The 17,950-nt window shown below is 44.8% G+C and overlaps 1 protein-coding gene across 1 annotated transcript; it reads left to right on the forward strand.

Moving 5' to 3' along the window:
• The first annotated feature begins 14,932 nt into the window (after nt 1-14,932).
• Nucleotides 14,933-17,950, forward strand: LOC131959809 (tripartite motif-containing protein 16-like). The gene has a single exon (XM_059325028.1). The coding sequence runs from the start codon at nt 14,963-14,965 to the stop codon at nt 16,622-16,624; it is 1,662 nt and encodes a 553-aa protein (XP_059181011.1). The 5' UTR covers nt 14,933-14,962; the 3' UTR covers nt 16,625-17,950.

Below are 17,950 nucleotides of genomic sequence, written 5' to 3' on the forward strand. Positions count from 1 at the left end.
AAAGGGACCTTCCACACACAACACAGTAAAGTGCCATTCATATAAAACTCACATTAAACTTTCATATCAAGGTGGGGGCCACAAAATATCGTCCCGAGGGCCACAATTGGCCCGCGGGCCGGGCAGCAAAAAAAAAAAAGGACATCACTCAGATTTCCATAATTTTTACAACAAAAAAAAAGACACAAAATTACTAAAAAATTACAGAAAAAAAAACTAAATTACTTTAAAAAAGACACAAAATGACTATGAAAAGACACAAAATGACCAAAAAAAGACACAAAATTACACACAAAAAAGACACAAAATGACAAAAAAGAAGACACAAAATGACCAAAAAAGGCACAAAATTACACACAAAAAAGACACAAAATTACAAAAAAAATAAACACAAAAATACAAAAAATGACACAAAATGACCAAAAAAGACACACAATTACTAAAAAAAAAAGACACAAAATGACAGAAAAAATCCGAAATTACTTCAAAAAGAAACAAAATGACCAAAAAAAAAAGACAGAATTACCAAAAAAGACACAAAATTATTTTAAAAAAGACACAAAATTACCAAAAACAGTAATTAAAGGGACCTTCCACACACAACACAGTAAAGTGCCATTCATATAAAACTCACATTAAACTTTCATATCAAGGTGGGGGCCACAAAATATCATCACGAGGGCCACAATTGGCCCGCGGGCCGGGCAGCAAAAAAAAAAAAGGACATCACTCAGATTTCCATAATTTTTACAACAAGAAAAAAAAACACAAAATTACTAAAAAATTACAGAAAAAAAACTAAATTACTTTAAAAAAAGACACAAAATGACTATAAAAAGACACAAAATGACCAAAAAAAAGACACAAAATTACACACAAAAAAGACACAAAATTACACACAAAAAAGACACAAAATTACAAAAAAAAATAAACACAAAAATACAAAAAAATGACACAAAATTACAAAAAAAAATAAACACAAAAATACAAAAAAATGACACAAAATTACAAAAAAAAAAGGCACAAAATTACTAAAAAATGACACAAAATGACCAAAAAAGACACAAAATGACCAAAAAAAGACACACAATTATTTTCTATATATAAACTCACATTAAACTTTCATATCAAGGTGGGGGCCACAAAATATCATCACGAGGGCCACAATTGGCCCGCGGGCCGGGCAGCAAAAAAAAAAAAGGACATCACTCAGATTTCCATAATTTTTACAACAAGAAAAAAAAACACAAAATTACTAAAAAATTACAGAAAAAAAACTAAATTACTTTAAAAAAAGACACAAAATGACTATAAAAAGACACAAAATGACCAAAAAAAGACACAAAATTACACACAAAAAAGACACAAAATTACACACAAAAAAGACACAAAATTACAAAAAAAAATAAACACAAAAATACAAAAAAATGACACAAAATTACAAAAAAAAATAAACACAAAAATACAAAAAAATGACACAAAATTACAAAAAAAAAAGGCACAAAATTACTAAAAAATGACACAAAATGACCAAAAAAGACACAAAATGACCAAAAAAAGACACACAATTATTTTCTATATATAAACTCACATTAAACTTTCATATCAGGGTGGGGGCCACAAAATATCGTCACGAGGGCCACAATTGGCCCGCGGGCCGGGCAGCAAAAAAAAAAAAGGACATCACTCAGATTTCCATCATGTGTCATTTACACCAAACAAGCACAGAACCAACATTGTGTTAGTGTTTGTGTGTAACTTTCCTCTGTGTTTGTTGTGGTTTGGCCTCGGTTCCCTCCACATGTTCCTCCACATGTTCCCCTCCACATGTTCCTCCACATGTTCCTCCACATGTTCCCCTCCACATGTTCCTCCACATGTTCCTCCACATGTTCCCCTCCACATGTTCCTCCACATGTTCCTCCACATGTTCCCCTCCACATGTTCCTCCACATGTTCCTCCACATGTTCCTCCACATGTTCCTCCACATGTTCCTCCACATGTTCCTCCACATGTTCCTCCACATGTTCCTCCACATGTTCCTCTGGAGAACCTCTTCATGTTCTCAGTGGGACACACAGAAACGCTTTAATGGCCCCAAACGCATCACGCCGGCCCCGGGGCCATGACAGGAGGAGGCGCCATGACAGGAGGAGGCGCCATGACAGGAGGAGGCGCCATGAGAGGAGGAGGCGCCATGACAGGAGGAGCCGCCATGACAGGAGGAGGCGCCATGACAGGAGGAGGCGCCATGACAGGAGGAGGCGTCATGACAGGAGGAGGTGCCATGACAGGAGGAGCCGCCATGACAGGAGGAGGCGCCATGACAGGAGGAGGCGCCATGACAGGAGGAGGCGTCATGACAGGAGGAGGTGCCATGACAGGAGGAGGCGCCATGAGAGGAGGAGGCGCCATGACAGGAGGAGGCGTCATGACAGGAGGAGGCGCCATGACAGCAGGAGGCGCCGTGACAGGAGGAGGCGCCATGACAGGAGGAGGTGCCATGACAGGAGGAGGCGCCATGAGAGGAGGAGGCGCCATGACAGGAGGAGGCGTCATGACAGGAGGAGGTGCCATGACAGGAGGAGGCGCCATGAGAGGAGGAGGCGCCATGACAGGAGGAGGCGTCATGACAGGAGGAGGCGCCATGACAGGAGGAGGCGTCATGACAGGAGGAGGTGCCATGACAGGAGGAGCCGCCATGACAGGAGGAGGCGCCATGACAGGAGGAGGCGCCATGACAGGAGGAGGCGTCATGACAGGAGGAGGCGTCATGACAGGAGGAGGCGCCATGACAGCAGGAGGCGCCGTGACAGGAGGAGGCGCCATGACAGGAGGAGGTGCCATGACAGGAGGAGGCGCCATGAGAGGAGGAGGCGCCATGACAGGAGGAGGCGTCATGACAGGAGGAGGTGCCATGACAGGAGGAGGCGCCATGAGAGGAGGAGGCGCCATGACAGGAGGAGGCGTCATGACAGGAGGAGGCGCCATGACAGGAGGAGGCGTCATGACAGGAGGAGGCGCCATGACAGGAGGAGGCGTCATGACAGGAGGAGGCGCCATGACAGGAGGAGGCGCCACGACAGGAGGAGGCGCCACGACAGGAGGAGGCGCCATGACAGGAGGAGGCGCCATGCCAGCAGGAGGCGCCATGACAGGAGGAGGCGCCACGACAGGAGGAGGCGCCACGACAGGAGGAGGCGCCACGAGAGGAGGAGGCGCCATGAGAGGAGGAGGCGCCATGACAGGAGGAGGCGCCATGCCAGCAGGAGGCGCCATGACAGGAGGAGGCGCCACGACAGGAGGAGGCGCCATGACAGGAGGAGGCGCCATGACAGGAGGAGGCGTCATGACAGGAGGAGGTGCCATGACAGGAGGAGGCGCCATGAGAGGAGGAGGCGCCATGACAGGAGGAGGCGTCATGACAGGAGGAGGTGCCATGACAGGAGGAGGCGCCATGAGAGGAGGAGGCGCCATGACAGGAGGAGGCGTCATGACAGGAGGAGGCGCCATGACAGGAGGAGGCGTCATGACAGGAGGAGGCGCCATGACAGGAGGAGGCGTCATGACAGGAGGAGGCGCCATGACAGGAGGAGGCGCCACGACAGGAGGAGGCGCCACGACAGGAGGAGGCGCCATGACAGGAGGAGGCGCCATGCCAGCAGGAGGCGCCATGACAGGAGGAGGCGCCACGACAGGAGGAGGCGCCACGAGAGGAGGAGGCGCCATGAGAGGAGGAGGCGCCATGAGAGGAGGAGGCGCCATGACAGGAGGAGGCGCCATGACAGGAGGAGGCGCCATGCCAGCAGGAGGCGCCATGACAGGAGGAGGCGCCACGACAGGAGGAGGCGCCACGACAGGAGGAGGCGCCATGAGAGGAGGAGGCGCCATGAGAGGAGGAGGCGCCATGAGAGGAGGAGGCGCCATGACAGGAGGAGGCGCCACGACAGGAGGAGGCGCCACGACAGGAGGAGGCGCCATTAGAGGAGGAGGCGCCATGAGAGGAGGAGGCGCCATGAGAGGAGGAGATGCCATGACAGGAGGAGGCGCCATGACATGAGGAGGCGCCATGACAGGAGGAGGCGCCATGACAGGAGGAGGCGCCATGACAGGAGGAGGCGCCATGAGAGGAGGAGATGCCATGACAGGAGGAGGCGCCATGACATGAGGAGGCGCCATGACAGGAGGAGGCGCCATGACAGGAGGAGATGCCATGCCAGGAGGAGGCGCCATGACAGGAGGAGGCGCCATGACAGGAGGAGGCGCCATGAGAGGAGGAGATGCCATGCCAGGAGGAGGCGCCATGACAGGAGGAGGCGCCATGACATGAGGAGGCGCCATGACAGGAGGAGGCGCCATGACATGAGGAGGCGCCATGACAGGAGGAGGCGCCCTGACAGGAGGAGGCGCCATGAGAGGAGGAGGCGCCATGACAGGAGGAGGCGCCATGAGAGGAGGAGGCGCCATGACAGGAGGAGGCGCCATGACAGGAGGAGGCGCCATGAGAGGAGGAGGCGCCATGACAGGAGGAGGCGCCATGACAGGAGGAGGCGCCATGACAGCAGGAGGCGCCATGACAGGAGGAGGCGCCATGACAGCAGGAGGCGCCATGACAGGAGGAGGCGCCATGACATGAGGAGGCGCCATGACAGGAGGAGGCGCCATGAGAGGAGGAGATGCCATGACAGGAGGAGGCGCCATGACATGAGGAGGCGCCATGACAGGAGGAGGCGCCATGAGAGGAGGAGATGCCATGCCAGGAGGAGGCGCCATGACAGGAGGAGGCGCCATGACATGAGGAGGCGCCATGACAGGAGGAGGCGCCCTGACAGGAGGAGGCGCCATGAGAGGAGGAGGCGTCATGACAGGAGGAGGTGCCATGACAGGAGGAGCCGCCATGACAGGAGGAGGCGCCACGACAGGAGGAGGCGCCACGACAGGAGGAGGCGCCACGAGAGGAGGAGGCGCCATGAGAGGAGGAGGCGCCATGACAGGAGGAGGCGCCATGACAGGAGGAGGCGCCATGCCAGCAGGAGGCGCCATGACAGGAGGAGGCGCCACGACAGGAGGAGGCGCCATGACAGGAGGAGGCGCCATGACAGGAGGAGGCGTCATGACAGGAGGAGGTGCCATGACAGGAGGAGGCGCCATGAGAGGAGGAGGCGCCATGACAGGAGGAGGCGTCATGACAGGAGGAGGTGCCATGACAGGAGGAGGCGCCATGAGAGGAGGAGGCGCCATGACAGGAGGAGGCGTCATGACAGGAGGAGGCGCCATGACAGGAGGAGGCGTCATGACAGGAGGAGGCGCCATGACAGGAGGAGGCGTCATGACAGGAGGAGGTGCCATGACAGGAGGAGGCGCCACGACAGGAGGAGGCGCCATGACAGGAGGAGGCGCCATGCCAGCAGGAGGCGCCATGACAGGAGGAGGCGCCACGACAGGAGGAGGCGCCACGACAGGAGGAGGCGCCACGAGAGGAGGAGGCGCCATGAGAGGAGGAGGCGCCATGAGAGGAGGAGGCGCCATGACAGGAGGAGGCGCCATGACAGGAGGAGGCGCCATGCCAGCAGGAGGCGCCATGACAGGAGGAGGCGCCACGACAGGAGGAGGCGCCACGACAGGAGGAGGCGCCATGAGAGGAGGAGGCGCCATGAGAGGAGGAGGCGCCATGAGAGGAGGAGGCGCCATGACAGGAGGAGGCGCCACGACAGGAGGAGGCGCCACGACAGGAGGAGGCGCCATTAGAGGAGGAGGCGCCATGAGAGGAGGAGGCGCCATGAGAGGAGGAGATGCCATGACAGGAGGAGGCGCCATGACATGAGGAGGCGCCATGACAGGAGGAGGCGCCATGACAGGAGGAGGCGCCATGACAGGAGGAGGCGCCATGAGAGGAGGAGATGCCATGACAGGAGGAGGCGCCATGACATGAGGAGGCGCCATGACAGGAGGAGGCGCCATGAGAGGAGGAGATGCCATGCCAGGAGGAGGCGCCATGACAGGAGGAGGCGCCATGACAGGAGGAGGCGCCATGAGAGGAGGAGATGCCATGCCAGGAGGAGGCGCCATGACAGGAGGAGGCGCCATGACATGAGGAGGCGCCATGACAGGAGGAGGCGCCATGACATGAGGAGGCGCCATGACAGGAGGAGGCGCCCTGACAGGAGGAGGCGCCATGAGAGGAGGAGGCGCCATGACAGGAGGAGGCGCCATGAGAGGAGGAGGCGCCATGACAGGAGGAGGCGCCATGACAGGAGGAGGCGCCATGAGAGGAGGAGGCGCCATGACAGGAGGAGGCGCCATGACAGGAGGAGGCGCCATGACAGCAGGAGGCGCCATGACAGGAGGAGGCGCCATGACAGCAGGAGGCGCCATGACAGGAGGAGGCGCCATGACATGAGGAGGCGCCATGACAGGAGGAGGCGCCATGAGAGGAGGAGATGCCATGACAGGAGGAGGCGCCATGACATGAGGAGGCGCCATGACAGGAGGAGGCGCCATGAGAGGAGGAGATGCCATGCCAGGAGGAGGCGCCATGACAGGAGGAGGCGCCATGACATGAGGAGGCGCCATGACAGGAGGAGGCGCCCTGACAGGAGGAGGCGCCATGAGAGGAGGAGGCGCCATGACAGGAGGAGGCGCCATGAGAGGAGGAGGCGCCATGACAGGAGGAGGCGCCATGACAGGAGGAGGCGCCATGAGAGGAGGAGGCGCCATGACAGGAGGAGGCGCCATGAGAGGAGGAGGCGCCATGACAGGAGGAGGCGCCATGACAGCAGGAGGCGCCATGACAGGAGGAGGCGCCATGACAGGAGGAGGCGCCATGAGAGGAGGAGGCGCCATGAGAGGAGGAGGCGCCATGACAGGAGGAGACGCCATGACAGGAGGAGACGCCATGACAGGAGGAGGCGCCATGAGAGGAGGAGGCGCCATGAGAGGAGGAGGCCCCATGACAGGAGGAGGCGTCATGACAGGAGGAGGCGCCATGACAGGAGGAGGCGCCATGACAGGAGGAGGCGCCATGAGAGGAGGAGGCCCCATGACAGGAGGAGGCGTCATGACAGGAGGAGGCCCCATGACAGGAGGAGGCCCCATGACAGGAGGAGGCGCCATGACAGGAGGAGGCGTCATGACAGGAGGAGGCGCCATGACAGGAGGAGGCGTCATGACAGGAGGAGGCGCCATGACACTCCCACATGTATTCTGATGCATTTCATTGGCCAAGAGACTGAAAATAGGTGGAAGAAAAACTACAAATACTACAAAACCACGTATCCTCTTTACCGGCTTTAATGGTAGAAATGCAAAGAAAAGAGCTACAACTAATAAAAACTAAACTAAAGCATTTAAAAAAAATAAATACTAAACTAAAACTAGCGAACTCGCTCTAAAAACTCATTAAAACTAACTGGATTTGAAAACAAAAATTCACACCAATATTAAAACTAAAACTGATGAAAAATCCAAAACTATTATAACCTTAGCAGGGATTTCAAACAAAAAGACTAAAAAAAATAGACAAAAAGACACAAAATGACTAAAAAAAGACACAAAAGACACAAAATGACCAAAAAAAGAAGCAAAAAGACTAAAAAAATAGACAAAAAGACACAAAATGACCAAAAAAAGAAACAAAAAGACAAAAAAAAAGAAACAAAAAGACCAAAAAGACACAAAATGACTCAAAAAAGACACAAAATGACCAAAAAAAGAAACAAAAAGACACAAAATGACCAAAAAAAGAAACAAAAAGACACAAAATGACCAAAAAAAGAAACAAAACTCTAAAAACACTAAAACAATGAGGGTCCTCACAAAGATAGAAGTACAAGAATGTGTGTGTGTGTGTGTGTGTGTGTGTGTGTGTGTGTGTGTGAGCAGGAGCTGCATCATGTTTGTTATTGTAGCACGTTGTGTGTTTTCTCTCTGGATGCTTCATAATGAAATCCATCCATCCCCATTAGGAGGTGTCGCACTCTGTTGTGGTGAGGGAGAATGAGGGTGTGTGTGTGTGTGTGTGTGTGTGTGTGTGTGTGTGTGTGTGTGGGCGGGTGTTACTCTTTTGAACTGGGCTACTAATGTTTATACAAAATGGACTGAAATCAGGACACAGAAACATGATTACACTGTAAAAACATGAAGCTCACCAAGTATTTTCTCCTTCTATCTATCAATAGTATCTTAATTATCTTGTTCTGAGTATAATTGACCTACTGACCATAGCTTTATGTGATTATTTTAACAACATGTGTCTTTTTGTAACTAAAATGAGTGAATAATCTCTTCACAGGGATTTATGTCTTGACTAAAGCACTAAAAAAGACACAAAATGACTAAAAAAAATAGACAAAAAGACCAAAGAAAGAAACAAAAAGACTAAAAAGAATAGACAAAAAGACCAAAAAGACACAAAATGACTAAAAAAAGACACAAAAAGACACAAAATGACCCAAAAAAGACACAAAATGACAAAAAAAAGACACAAAATGACTAAAAAAAGAAACAAAAAGACTAAAAAAAATAGACAAAAAGACCAAAAAGACACAAATTGACTAAAAAAAGACACAAAAAGACTAAAAAAATAGACAAAAAGACCAAAAAGACACAAAATGACTAAAAAAGACACAAAAAGACACAAAATGACCCAAAAAAGACACAAAATGACTAAAAAAAGACACAAAATGACCAAAGAAAGAAACAAAAAGACTAAAAAAATAGACAAAAAGACCAAAAAGACACAAAATGACTAAAAAAAGACACAAAAAGACACAAAATGACCAAAAAATGAAACGAAAAGACTAAAAAATAGACAAAAAGACCAAAATGACACAAAATGACAAAAAAAAGACACAAAAAGACACAAAATGACTAAAAAAAGAAACAAAAAGACTAAAAAAATAGACAAAAAGACACAAAATGACCAAAAAAATAAACAAAAAGACTAAAAAAATAGACAAAAAGACCAAAAAGACACAAAATGACTAAAAAAAGACACAAAAAGACGCAAAATGACCAAAAAAAGAAACAAAAAGACTAAAAAAATAGACAAAAAGACACAAAATGACCAAAAAAAGACACAAAAAGACACAAAATGACTAAAAAAAGAAACAAAAAGACTAAAAAAATAGACAAAAAGACACAAAATGACCAAAAAAAGAAACAAAAAGACTAAAAAAATAGACAAAAAGACACAAAATGACTAAAAAAAGACACAAAAAGACACAAAATGACCAAAAAAATAAACAAAATGACTAAAAAAAAAGACACAAAAACACAAAATGACCAAAAAAAGAAACAAAAAGAGTAAAAAAAAAGACACAAAAACACAAAATGACCAAAAAAAGAAACAAAAAGACTAAAAAAACAGACAAAAAGACACAAAATTACCAAAAAAAAATAGACAAAAAGACTTGTTTTTAGGATTGACATTGTGAGCTTTTTCATGCTTTTCAATCTATTCAACTGTTGAATATGGTGAGTTTTTACCTCAAATATTGGCTCCAGTTGAGAGTTTTAGTTGCATGAAGTTTAAATGATATTTCAAAAGTATTTTCTACCACCAGTATCTACCCACAGATACTGAAATGAGAGAAAAACGTGCTAGTTTCAAGTATTTCTGCTTATTTTAATGTTACTACAGTCGGGATTTTCAAGCCACAATTGCTCAAAATAAGAATATTTGGATTTATTTTAAGACATCATTGGTTTTTCCAGTTTCTAAATATTTTTACTTATTTAAAGAATTCTTACAAAGAAACATTTGGCAGATAATTTGACTTGTTTCCAGCATGTATTTGCTTATTTCTAGTTATTTATTTCTCATTTTTTGTCAGTTGGTTTTTGCAGTGTGGACAAAATGGATTGAAATCAGGCAAACGCCTTGTTGTTGTGCACAGAAACAAGCTTAGATACACACACACACACACACACACACACACACACACACACACACACACACACACACACACACACCAAGGCCCAGATCAATCACCAACACATGCTGCAGGAGTGTTGTTGTTGTGAGGAAGAGGAAGAGGAAGAGGGGTTAATTACTTGCATTCTTCAATGGGAAACATCTTTCCACCTCCCCCTCCTGGACTCTAGAGCTTCTTTTCTCTCTAAAAACTCTAAAACCAACCAGCTCCAGCTGAGATTACTCCAGAAACATGACAGACATTAGACAGAGCTTCTATAAAACTAATGATGTTAGGGGGATTTCCTTCTAACCAATCAATACTGACAGAACCTTCTAATTAATGGACGTTTGTCATGAGATGTTTCTTTTTGAAGTGAAGTTTTATAGAATAATCCTCAGATTCACCACATTGTTGATGTTACTTTCATTATTTTTATTGGGATTTTGTTGCAACCCAAAGAGCCAAATTGTTCCACTTTTATTACTATTGTTTTTCCTTTTTAGAGTGAAAGATAATGGATGAGGAGGAGATGAAGGGGTTAAAGTCCCAGGGAGGCTCAATGGGGAGCAGCTGCAGGCTTTATAATGCTACATAGTGCTTCTCTAACATTATGACACAGTTGTTTAGATTTCATGATCATTTCTGTTTCTTTGGGTCAGGGTGCCAAAACGACGGAAAAGATGGTTTGTGTGGAAATAATTATGTTTGTACATGATGTTGCTTTACTACTCTACGTAACTTAACTTATGTATGTTAGTTAAAATAAGTCAACGCTGAATTTTTGGTTTTACATGAGACAGAAACAAATTTCCTGGAAGTCGTGCATTTGTTACAGTTGGTTATGAAGGTTTATATATGGGATAAAAACAGTGCTTTCCTGTTTGAAAGTCTTGTGTTTATGTGAAGCTGGGTCAAAAATTATGTTTATTTGTATCCATCCACCGACCTGCCTACACGCACTTTACTGCTCTTTATACTACGTCTATACTATACTTTCACCTTTTCTCCCATTATGGTTACAATATCATTAAGAATTACAATATCATGTAAAATTAAAGCAAGCAGGATGAAGGGGATCGGCCACGCCAGGTTCACCGATTGTCGAAGAGACGAGGAAATAAAGGACTCTCTGCTGAGTTCACTGACACCTCATACAAGTCTCTAGGACTAGGGATGGGTACCTTTCACATTCGAACCGATACGGTACCGATACCCGGTACCTGGGAATCGGTACCGGTACTCAACGGTACCAATTTTTGGTACTTTTGCGTTTGTTTATGTGGTAATAAATGTTAATTTGTTTCATAATAAAATCTAATTTTTTCAATTCAACATATTTATTTCTCAAAATATAAACTTTAAAAAATATATCAAAACAATATAAAATCCAGGATGAGCAGTGCTTTATTGTTGAGTGAACGTGCATTTTGTAACATGAAGGTTGCAGAGGAGCTCTCAGGTGGCAAGTGCACGGAGGAGAAAAAAAAAAAAAGGTTGCAAGTGCACGTGTGATTTGTTGTGATGACGTCGTAGCTGTGGGCGCAGCACCGGTCAGACAGTATTGTGGGCGTGGCATGGTTGGAATAAACAAAGTTGAGTCGGGCTGCTCTGTGCACATATCGAGGATGACGCAGGAGTCTGAGGGATTTAATTTCAGCGAGGCAGTTTGGAGTAAAGTGGCAGGTAGTATTCCTGAGTTGAAGAGCGGAGTATTAGCGGAGGACCAGAGATGCAGCAGCTAGCTGCTAGCTGTTAATGACTGGTCTACAGAAGAATGGAGAGAGCAAACGGAGTAAGGAAGGTCCAATCTGGAGGCAGACGAAGGCCAAGCCCGGGTAGAGACATTGGAGAGATAGCAGCTGGCGGCTAGCAGGCCTAGAGCCGGCTGTTCGTCTCTGCGCCGCGGTGGAAGAGGGCAGCAGCTAGTGGCCGCGGTGAGCAGACAGGACCAGACCAGGAGGTAAATAAAAAAATAAAAAATAGTGCGATCGTCGGCACGCTTGTTAATCAAAGACGTTAAATGAAAACAGGTTGAAATCAATGATCAGTTTAAAGTTAACGCCGTTAAGGTACCGAAACATGGTACCGTTTGATTTTACATGAATCGGTACTCGGTAGAACCGACGGACTTCGGTCGGTACCTATAAAAGTACCGAATTCTGTATCCATCCCTATCTAGGACAAACGGTTCAATAGATAGGGAAAGGGGCATGGCAAATGGGGCAGAACTTTATGAATTATTGTTATCTAGAACTGTTCAGTGATGGGCCATCATCATGCATGACAAGTTTGAGGCCGATTGGACAATGTATGGTCAAGTTATCCAGTCTCATGTTTTATGGGAAAACGCCATATTTTGCCGCCATGCCACTGAAACACAAAATTACAAAAAAAAAGACAAAAAATGACAGAAAAAAACCTAAATTACTTAAAAAAGACACAAAATGACCAAAAAAAGACACAAAATTACACAAAAAAAGACACAAAATTACATAAAAAAAGAAACAAAATGACCAAAAAAAGACACAAAATTACAAAAAAAAGACACAAAATTACTAAAAATTACAGAAAAATAAATAAATTACTTAAAAAAGACACAAAATGACAAAAAAAGACACAAAATTTAAAAAAAGGACACAAAATGACAAAAAAATGACCAAAAAAAAACTAAATTACTTAAAAAAGACGCAAAATGACAAAAAAAAGACACAAAATTACTAAAAAATGAGAGAAAAAAACCTAAATTACTTCAAAAAGAAACAAAATGACCAAAAAAGACACACAATTATTTTAAAAAGACACAAAATTACCAAAAAGACACAAAATTACCAAAAAAAGTAATTAAAGGGACCTTCCACACACAACAGGGTAAAGTGCCATTCATATAAAACTCACATTAAACTTTCATATCAAGGTGGGGGCCACAAAATATCGTCACGAGGGCCACAATTGGCCCGCGGGCCGCCAGTTTGAGACCCCTGTACTGAGGTGTCAGGAGGAAGACTGCAGATTTATTCTAGTGTTGGAGAACAGCAGGAGAGTCTGAAGATGAAAAGTCATCATCATCATCATCATCATCATCATCATCAAACTTTATTACAGACTCCAACGTCCAAATAGACATCAAACCACTTACAGAACATAAAACAAACGTACAGAACATAAAACAAACACACAGAACATAAAACAAACATACAGAACATAAAACAAACATACAGAACATAAAACAAACATACAGAACATAAAACAAACATACAGAACATAAAACAAACATACAGAACAAAAAACAAACATACAGAACATAAAACAAACAAACAGAACATAAAACAAACATATAGAACATAAAACAAACATACAGAACATAAAACAAACATATAGAACATAAAACAAACATACAGAACATAAAACAAACATACAGAACATAAAACAAACATACCGTGTAAAAGACGTTATATCACCAAATATTAAACAAGCTTAATATGCAAATACAACAAAAAAGCACCTAATAAATAATAGCAGTAAAAAGTAGCATATAAAGGCAGTGCTTCTACCATAGATACCTATGGGCTCAACCATAGATATCTATGGTAGAACCAACAGTGAGGAGGAAGTGTTGGTGGAGCTCTGCTGCCACCATGTGACGTCCATGTGGAAGTTCATCTAATTTACTAGGATGATATGAAGAAGCAACACACACTGAGAAGAGAAAACGTTCCTACTTTAACCCTCTGGAGTCCATCTATTTACTGAAAATATACTGAACACGTTTTATTTACAGTAATAACTGTATTTATATAACAGACAAGCTGAGGAAGCCAGTTAAAGTGACATTTATGTTTCATGCACTAGACTTGATCATTATTGATACATTATTTAGAGGCTTCATGAAATCTTAAAGCAAAAGAGAACAAATAGCCAGTTGGTGGGAAGGTGATGGTGGGACATGAAGCATGTTTTTATTTAATTGCTTAGGGTTCTCCATTATGACTTTAATATTTAGCCACCTGCAGAATGCTGAATGCAGATGATGGACCTGCAACCTCAGCAATATGCAAAGTTCCTGGGAAAAGTTGGTACAGGCTAAAGAGACCCGACTAAGTACTGAGTGCTGTAATAATAATAATGATAATAATAATAATAATATTGTTATTATTAGTGCTGTACATGCTCAGACTTCATGTTCATACTTTTCAGTTGGCCAACATTTCTCAAAATCCTTTTTTTGTATTTCTCTTAAGTAATATTCTACTTTTCTGAGATACTGAATTTGGGATTTTCATTAGTTGTCAGTTATAATCAAAACATTAAAGGAAATAAACACGTGGAATGTATCAGTCTGTGTGGAATAAATGTAAACATTATACAAGTTTCACTTTTTGAATGGAATTACTGAAATAAATCAACTTTTTCATGATATTCTAATTATATGACCAGCACCTGTAGCTATAGACTACTAGCCTATTCCTTCCTATTTGATAGATAGATATTCAACTGTCTATAAGCTTATAAAAACAACAACCACTCGTCCACTCATCAACAATAAAGACTATTGAAATACACATGAAGTAATAAAACAGAATGTATTTAATAGTTCTTGATTGTTGCTTTGTCATGAAAAATGTCTCAATGTTTTGAGTCCTTTCCATCCTGATCTCTCTCTCCCTATCACTGTCTGCCCCTGAAGAAATCATGCATGACATTTGGTCTGAAATAATATTGTTGGGTCAGAAAAGCACTTTCCTTAAAGTGAAACACACAGGATAGGTATCACACACAATGACATCATCCTCTAATGATTTGTTACAGCAACCCCTCCCTCTTCTCCTGCTCTCAAACAGCCAGCTCCACTCTGTCCTGCTGTTTCCTGGTTCCCTCCCCTTCACATCTACTAGTTAGAAAATGGGTGTTACCAACATGGTGCTGACTCACTGCACACACACACACACACACACACACACACACACACCTTGTTCAGATCAGAGTTCAAACCGATTTCACTCATGAGGAAGTGAAACTCAGACAGTCGTTGTGACTGAGAGGTGAAATGGCGCAGAAAGGAGTTCAGCTGGACCGGGAAACTTTCTCTTGTTCCATCTGTCTGGATCTACTGAAGGATCCAGTGAGTCTTTCCTGTGGACACAACTACTGCATGAAGTGTATTAACAGCCACTGGGATGCAGAGGATCAGAAACTGGTCTACAGCTGCCCTCAGTGCAGGAAGGCCTTCAGAACGAGGCCAAAGCTGGAGAAAAACACAATGTTAGCAGATTTAGTGGAGCAGCTGAAGAAGACTGGACTCCAAGCTGCTCCTGCTGACCACTGCTATGCTGGACCTGGAGATGTGGCCTGTGATGTCTGCACTGGGAGAAAACTGAAAGCCTTCAAGTCCTGTCTGCAGTGTCTGGCCTCGTACTGTGAGCAACACCTCCAGCCTCATTATGAATCACCTCCATTAAAGAAACACAAGCTGGTGGAGCCCTCCGAGAAGCTGCAGGAGAACATCTGCTCTCAGCACGATGAGGTGATGAAGATGTTCTGCCGGACCGATCGGCAGTCTATCTGTTATCTCTGCTCTGTGGACCAACATAAAGGCCACGACACGGTCTCAGCTGCAGCAGAAAGGAGCGAGAGGCAGAAAGAGCTGGAGGTGAGTCGACTCAACATCCAGCAGAGAATCCAGGACAGAGAGAAAGATGTGAAGCTGCTTCAACAGGAGCTGGAGGCCATCAATCTCTCTGCTGATAAAGCAGTGGAGGACAGTGAGAAGATGTTCACTGAGCTGATCCGTCTCATGCAGAAAAGAATCTCTGAGGTGAAGCGGCAGGTCAGATCCCAGCAGGAAACTGAAGTGAGTGGAGTCAAAGAGGTGGAGGAGAAGCTGCAGCAGGAGATCAGAGAGCTGAAGAGGAAAGACGCTGAACTGAAGAAGCTCTCAAACACAGAGGACCACAACCAGTTTCTCCACAGCTACCCCTCACTGTCAGCACTCAGCCCGTCTACATCCAGCATCCAGATCCGTCCTCGCCGCCGCTTTGACCACGTGACAGCGGCCGTGTCACGAGTCAGAGACATACTGCAGGACGTCCTGAGAGACAAATGGACAGACGTCTCACTGACTGAAGTGGATGTTTTACTGTCAGATTCACCAGCAGAGCCCACGACCAGAGCTGAGTTCTTAAAATATTCATGTGAGATCACACTGGATCCAAACACAGCAGGCACATGGCTGTTATTATCTGAGGGGAACAGAAAAGCAACATGCATGAGTAATGATCAGTCCTATCCAAGTCACCCAGACAGATTCACTAGATATATTCAGGTCCTGAGTAGAGAGAGTCTGACTGGACGATGTTACTGGGAGGTGGAGTGGAGAGGGGTTAGAGTTGATGTAGCAGCTTCATACAAGAACATCAGCAGAGGGGAGTCGGATGACTCTTTATTTGGACAGAATGACAAGTCTTGGTCATTAATATGTCACAAAAACAAATATACATTTCGCTACAACAATATCCAAACTCCCGTCTCAGGTCCTCAGTCCTCCAGAGTGGGAGTGTACCTGGATCACAGAGCAGGTATTCTGTCCTTCTACAGCGTCTCTGAAACCATGACCCTCCTCCACAGAGTCCAGACAACGTTCACTCAGCCGCTCTATGCTGGACTTTGGCTTCATTACGGAGACACTGCTGAGTTCTGTAAACTCAAATAACCAAAGGGACAGCAGGTAAAAATGTGTTTTAACTCTGAAAGCTCCCATTTTGTTCACCTTTGTGGTGTTTTATTTGAAGTTTTTATATCTATAAGAGGATAAATTTGTAGTTTTATGTGCTAAAACCACCTGAGTTCAGTTGTTCATCTGCTCTCTCAGCCTCCTTCTGCAGCTCCAGCAGCTCAGATCATGTTGGGCCTGTCTCATTAATATTCATGACCCTTTCTTCTGATTGGCTGACAGTCTTGAGTGACACCCGGCCAGGCTAACCACAGTTAACGGTTTGCAGGTTAAACTCACCGGTGAATGTAAAAAGACGATGGCCACCGCTGAGGAAGATGTTGTCAGACTTTACATGTTAGAGCCTGATGATGCTTCCCTCTGACTCAAACATGAAATATATTACTGGTTCACTTACAGGTTGCAGATTTAGAGTCGGACACGATAATGTGTATACTGCCGTATCCTATAGGAGCAGCTTCTTTGAGTGACAGATTCTTAGGAAGCAGTCAGAAAATATATTTTCACAGTATTTTTATTGCAACTGCACCTGCTTTATAATCACAAGACTTGTAACTGGTGTTTTTCTACAATAAGGGACCTTTAAACTGATTTCTTTCCATGTTTGTTGCTGAGAGCTCATCGTTGTGGCATTTCTTCTCTGCAGAGATCAGCTGTCAATCAAACATTATGGGCGGGGCTTTGACATCTGCTCATTAGTTGTTCTGTAGATGTTTGACTTTCCTTCCTGTGTCTGTTGAGCCACGGAGGCTTTCACTGCTCACGATGACTGTTGTTCACCTCAACTCATATTTCTCTGCAGGAAAATGTACATTTCTCTCCAAATGTTTGTTGAATATTTGTATGTTGTTGTTTTTCTTTTATGCATGGGTCTGAAGAGAGAAAGCTCCAGATATTCAAAGAAAATGTGTAAAAAAAAAAAAAAAAGTCGTATTATATCTACATTTATTTGTTTGTTAGACCAAATGTTGCTGTTATAATCAAAGCACAAATGAGGCTCTATGATGTATTATAAAACTATAATTACCATGTTCATAATCAATAAGGAAATAGTCATTATTATCTTGTATATCTCTGAAATTCTGATCAAACTAATTGATTGTGTGGATGAAGTGAATCTGTACAAGAAATCACTGAACAAAAATCATTTAACAAACTTCACTGATGGGATGTGTGAAAAAACTGTTTATATAATGAATAAACAAACATAAACAAAGTATTTTCTTCTGGTCTTAATTCCAGGGTTTGATATAAAGCTGATGGATAAATGATGAGACTAATATCAGATATAACTGAGGCTGAGAG

Source organism: Centropristis striata, chromosome 21 (assembly GCF_030273125.1).
Source record: "Centropristis striata isolate RG_2023a ecotype Rhode Island chromosome 21, C.striata_1.0, whole genome shotgun sequence".
Lineage (NCBI taxonomy): Eukaryota > Metazoa > Chordata > Actinopteri > Perciformes > Serranidae > Centropristis > Centropristis striata.

Bases quoted from the DNA above. Each gene is read 5' to 3' on its own strand.
- LOC131959809 (XM_059325028.1), top strand. From the start codon at position 14,963: ATGGCGCAGAAAGGAGTTCAGCTGGACCGGGAAACTTTCTCTTGTTCC.